General features: G+C 49.5%; 1 protein-coding gene across 2 annotated transcripts in view; it reads left to right on the top strand.

The window, feature by feature from the left end:
• Nucleotides 1–421: 421 nt before the first annotated feature.
• Nucleotides 422–6,000, top strand: part of ZFAND3 (zinc finger AN1-type containing 3) — a 329,882-nt gene continuing 324,303 nt past the window's right edge. The window contains exon 1 of one of the 2 annotated variants that reach the window (XM_075555169.1): nt 422–636. In XM_075555169.1, coding sequence (XP_075411284.1) covers nt 566–636 — 71 coding nt within the window. In that variant the 5' untranslated portion in view covers nt 422–565. The remainder of the gene's footprint in view (nt 637–6,000) is intronic. The other variant, XM_075555168.1, reaches the window with a different exon arrangement.

Below are 6,000 nucleotides of genomic sequence, written 5' to 3'. Positions count from 1 at the left end.
GGCGGCGGCTCCCCCGGGCGAGACCATCGGTGACTCTTCGGAAGGGGTGCGTAGCGAGGGGAGGGGGCGGAGCGGCCATTGTCCGGTCAGCGCAGCCTCCGGGGGAGGGGGGAGGGGAGAGTGTTCCGGCGTGGGGGCGGCCCGAGGCTACTCCGCAGCCGCTGCTAGCCCAGAGCCGGCGGGGGCCTCCGGTCCTTCCCCGCGCCGCCGCACGAGACATCGCTCTGGCTAGGGAGCGGCGGTGGGAGCTGCCGAGGGCGCCGGGTCTGCCCTCCTCCCCCGCGGTCCTCGGTTCGCCCGCACGCCCCTCCTCGTCAGCTCTCCCCTCCCTCTTCCCTCCGCGCCTCCCCAGGCCCCCCCCGTCTCCGCAGGCCGAGTGGTGCGGCCCGCCTCCAGCTGACCGGCCTGGAATCCCGGCTCGGAGCCCCGGACTCGCGCCCGCCCGCGCGCCCGCTCCCTCCCCCTCCCCCTGCCCCGGGCCCCCCGACGCCGCCGCCTCTTCCGAGCGGGGCCCAGGCCCAGCCGCCACCACCGCCGCCGCCGAGCGCCGCCGCCGCCGAGCACCATGGGAGACGCCGGGAGTGAGCGCAGCAAAGCGCCCAGCCTGCCGCCTCGCTGTCCCTGCGGCTTCTGGGGGTGAGTGCCGGGCTGGGTGGGGGCGGGGGCCGGGGCGCGGGCGCCGGGCAGTCGGGGCAGGCCTCGGGGCCCCGAGAGGCCGGGGCCCTGGGGGCTGGGCCCTGGCTGGGCCTACGAGGAGGGGGGCAGGGGCCACGACCGGGAGTGGGCCACCGGGTGGGAGGCTGGGAGCGGGCCGGGAAGGCCCTGCCCAGGGTGCGTTCCTGTCCCTTGGGACTCGCCTGCCTGCCTGCCAGGGACTCGGGCCTCCAGGGGCCTCTGGGGCCACGGATGAGGGGGGCAGGGCAGCGGAGGAAGGAGGAGGGGTGGTGTTGGCACCTCCCAGTGGTGCAGGCTTGCCCCCTTCCTTGGCATGTGGAGGCTAGCCCTTCTCCCCCCTGTCTCCCTGGGTATGAGTTGGTGCCCCGGCACCGGGAGGGTATTTCCTCTGACTTTTTCACCTCTCCCTTCCCCCCAGAAACTTGCATCATCACTTCCTAAATTATATCCCAGTGCCCCATTTGCTTTTGGGAAGCACTTCCCCGTCACCCAGGTTTTAACATCGAGCCTAGCAGCCAAGCTGGGATAAAGTTAGAAGACCGTGTGGAGGTCTTACCTTTAGTTGAGACACGTTTGAGCTCTGTGAACATTCTTTGTTCAAAACACACACCCACAGCAACCCCCAAACCTCTAGCAACCCGATTTGGGAATAGGAGAGTCAGTCTGTTTGGTGGGCTCGCTCCCCGTCCCGTCCCCCCAATTCTCTTAATTGAGAAAATTCATGTTCACCTGGGGCAGCACACTTGGCTCTCCTTCACCACCCCAGGTGGGAGGGGGGTGAGCCATTGCGAGGTGGGAAATTCTACTTTCCTCCCCCAAGTCACAGTGTGAATTCTCCTTGTAACGCTTTGGCTTCTGTGGCTTGCTGCTGCTCCTACCTCACAGGTGCCTCCATCAGCCTTTCTAACTATGGTTCTGTGGGGAGGAAAGGACAGACCGCAGGCCAACTTTCATGATTCAGCCTTTTTTAGTATTTTTTTTTAAGATTCAGTCTATTTGGAGGCCGGAAATAAGTGAATACTTCTGGTTCAGAACATCTCGAGAGAGAAATTATGAAGTTTAATTTTTTGTCATTTTCCAGATCTTGGGAACAACAGTTAAGGTAGAAATTAGGGCTTTAATTTTGGGAGTGCAGAGAAAGACTGGAGAGAGAGGGTCTTGAGTAAAGATTTCTGAGAAATCTGTTGAATCCAAAGGTTATGATGAAAAAGCAGAGTCTTTAGTCTTTTTATTTTCTGCCTTTATTTTTCTCAAGGGAAAAATGATGAGGCTTTGTACTTCCATAAAGAAAATTTTGGAAACCCACTGAGACATTTTGACCTTGCCCCTATAGGGTGGATAGGAGTTAGACTTGACTCGATGGCAATGAGTTTGTTCGGGTGTTCTTTCTCCAAAGTTTCCCAGTAGAACATTAGTCTGGATTAAAATCAAAACCAAACTCACTGCCATTGAGTTGATTCAAACTAGTTGAGTAGTTGAGAATAAAGGAGGGCATCTCCAGAAGTCCTAAGGCCTGACACTATTTCAAGTTTATAGTCTCCCCTTCATTTCGATTTTAAAATAACGGAAGTTGGCTAAGCGCTTTTAAAGGACAATCTAACCCCCAGAAGAATGTGAAAAGTTAGGAGTCAGTATCTCTTCTATTAGCAGATGGGGAAACCGAGGCTTGAAGAAGATGCAGGACTTAGACACACAGGGAGGGGAGGGTAGAGTTGGTTGAAACCATCCTGTTTGTGACCTCAGTCTGCTAGTCTGGGAAAATCTGGTGTCACAAGCCTCAGAATTCATGAGGCCCAAAGAAAGTAGCTGTCAGTGGCAACTAATGCCTAGGAGGTAGCAGAAGCCTGTTTCCTGGCAACACGTTGTAGTCCTTGAGACCATTATTATGAATGGAACCTTTATTGAGAGACTTACACGAAGCCTACGTCACTGAGCAATGCAGTGGCTTGCCTCCCTTTAGACAGTTGGGTTCCAAGTATCAGAGAGGGACAGTTACATGGATGCGTACTTGACCTATAAGCAACCAGGCACTTTGTTACTTTCAAATCGGTGCTTTTTATGAATTGCAGTTTGCCTTACCAGTAGTGAAAAATGTTTCTTTTAATGTGTAATGTTTGAACTTTTCCTATGTGTTTGTAGGGACGTGGGTGATAAGCATTTTATACCAAAGAATAACAAAATGGTGGCCTTATTTTCATCATATCCTTCCTGGCTTGGAACTGTTTGCATGGGCCGCGGTTTCACCCGAGGGCCATTATTTGTACTCAGAATATGCCCAGCAAAGGTTTGAGTGTTTCTCTGCTCTAATGGGAAGGCTCTTTGGTGGCGCTGTGGATCAGATGGCGGGCTGCTAACCAGAGGTTGGTGGCTCTAACCCACCAGATGCTCCAAGGGAGAAAGATGAGACTGCCTGCTCCTTACAGATATTCAGCATCTCGGAAGCCTTTGAGGGTGGCCATGAGTCAGAATTGATTTGTGGTCCAAGAAACTCAACCCACTGTCACCAAGGTGATTCCAGCACATACAGATCCCATGTAGGGTCTGCAAGCCTGTGAATCTTTTTTTTTTTTTTTTTTGCCTGTGAATCTTTACACCTCTTTCTCTCTCAGATTGGCTGGTGGGTTTGAACCACTGAGAGGAACTGCCAGCTGAAATGAAGTGTGCTCGTTCAGGGTGTCGTGGGAGGGCACCCTATGTAGCTGGGGTGGGGGTGAAGGAACAATAAATTTAGGACTGCAATTCCTCCACCTAGATCTGCAGGATGAGCAGTTGAAGGGGGGAAATGGAAGTAGAGAGAAAAGTGGTTCTCTCTGGCCAAGGGACTAGCCTGGGCAGAAGACCTGGAGGGGCACGAGCACTACACATTTGAGGAGCAAACTGAAAGTGCTTTGGGATCAATGGCTAGGCGAAGGGGGATCACCTCGGAGTGAGGCTGGGGAGGGAGTGGAAAGGATTTGGTGGCACAGGGCTGGTAGGTAAAGCTGAGGACTTCGGACGTTTATTCCGAGAGCAGTGGGGAGCCCTTGAAGAACTTTGAGCCCGGAGTGACAATGTTATCTTCCATGGGAAAGATTGACTGGGTGTGTGGGTGTGACTGTGTGTTGTGTCTGTGGAATGTTTGTTAGAGGTGTTGCCAGGGTCTGGAAGTTCAGTAGACTTGTCGGAAAGAGTAGTCCAGGCCATCGAAGGTGGAGGCTGGGAGAATGGGGAAAGTAAACCATTTTGAAAGCCGTTCAGAGGATTTCATTGCTTTTTCTTTCCTTCATGACAATGAAGGCAGGCCTATTGCCTAAACAACTTTGTGCCGCCTGGTACCTTGCGGAGGCCATAGGTCTATAAAATCATGCAGCCAGGGCACGCTCCTTTTGTAGAGGAGCTCCTCAGCAGAGTGGTGTGTCCCAAGCAGACTCAAGATCCCTCCTCCAGCAGCAGCCCAAGCTGCTGGGCTTTGCGACCCAGCATTGTCACTGGTGGCCAGTCAGGACACCAGCCAAAAAACCAAAACTCGCGGCCCTCGAGTTGATTCTGGCTATAGGACAGGGTACGGCTTTCAAGGCTGTAAATCTTTACAGGAGCAGAAAGTCAGATCTTTCTCCCTTGGAACGTTGGTGGCTTTGAACTGCTGACCTTGTGGTTAGCAGCCCAATGTGTAGCCCACGCTGCAATCGGGGCTCCCTCAGTACAGTTTAATGACAAAGGAGAACATTGAGGTCTTTCTTGTGGGAACACAGTTAGAAAAAGATACAGAGAGGAGCAGATGATTCAAATGTGCCCTAATGTTTAGAACACTGAAAGTTCCCAATTAATTGCATACAGTTGTGCTGATTTTGTAGAGACCATCTTTCTGCTGGATAACTTTTCTGCCCTGAAAATTGTTGAGGATTAACCTGTTTATCAAAGTTTGAAGATTGGATAGTTTAAACAGTGTTTCTAGGGCTAATGACTGCTCTGCATTGACTTACGCTCCTTAAAAATATGTGGTGTAAATCCTAACTCCTCTGCCTGTGGTTATAATCCCATTTGGGCATGGGTTGCCTTTGTTTTGTTAGTGAGGCAGGATTAGCAGAGAGAGTATTGTGAGTCAGGTTCTTTTGAGGTAGAAAAGAGATTAAACAAGCCTGTGCAGAGAGCATGGAATAAGAGAGATGCCAAGATATGGGGTGATCTCCAAGTACCCTGGAAGCAGACCCTGAAAAGACCAGGATCTTCGTCAGCACTGACAGAGAGGCCATGAAAAGCTAGTGCTTTGAATTGCAAGTGTGGAAAAATGCACTTCTGTTCTTTAAAACCATCCACGATCATGTTCCTTACAGCAGAACCAATCCAGATTCTCTGCCACTAGGTCGATGCCCACTCACAGTGACCCTGTAGTACAGGGTAGAAGTGCCCTGTGAGTTTCTTAGACTGTAACTGTTTATGGGAGTAGAAAGCCCAGTCTTTCTCTAGATAGAGCATCTGGGTGGTGGTTTCGGACTACTGACCTTCCAGTTAGCAGCCCAATACATACGTACTATACCACGAGGGCTCCTAGCAACATGTTCTGCGAACTAAGACATTATATTATCTGGATGTTATATGGACTTTGTATTATGCATATCAGGAGATTTCAAATAGTTCGTGGACAAATAGAATTAAAAAATAACACTTTTCCATGAGTTTATTGCTTATACAAAATCATAGAAACTTTTATTAAATGGTTGTTACAGATGAGCTCTGTCTGTTACTAAGTAAGTGACATTTTTACATACGTCAGATCAGTTGGATACACTTGGTATCTAATGCTTATCAAATGTTTTTCAGGATATAGTGAACCTTGCTATACTAAACAATATTAAAGAAATGGGTTCAGGCAAACGAAAACATTTCTCACATATGAACACACTCATAATAACGTTTTGATGTATGCTACAAAGTCATGCCAGTTTGTTCTTACAAACCACTTGTACTTTTAGTTTTTAATATAATAAGAATTTGTGGAGTTGCAGCTATGCTATGAATTCAGTCAGACATTGCCCGGACAGATGTTATGTGGTACATGACTATAATCCTTAATCTGAAATGAAAGCATAGTGTAGTTGAAATAGATACATTCACCAAAGCACTTTGTAAACTGTACAGATATAAGTGGTATAAGCTGCAGCTACATTTGAAATGATTGAGATACTGATACTGAAAATGTGCTGAAGCACAAATATTTCCAAAAAATCTGAATTAAAGACAAGAAGAAAAATAGGAATAAGAATTAGGATAAGGAAAGATGAAAAAAAAACCTAATTCTATAAAAATTCCGTTAAATTACCATTATTGATTTTTTGCTTCCACAAT

Source organism: Tenrec ecaudatus, chromosome 7 (assembly GCF_050624435.1).
Source record: "Tenrec ecaudatus isolate mTenEca1 chromosome 7, mTenEca1.hap1, whole genome shotgun sequence".
Lineage (NCBI taxonomy): Eukaryota > Metazoa > Chordata > Mammalia > Afrosoricida > Tenrecidae > Tenrec > Tenrec ecaudatus.
Note: the sequence above shows the minus strand (reverse complement) of the source record. Positions and strands in the feature narration are given on the sequence as shown.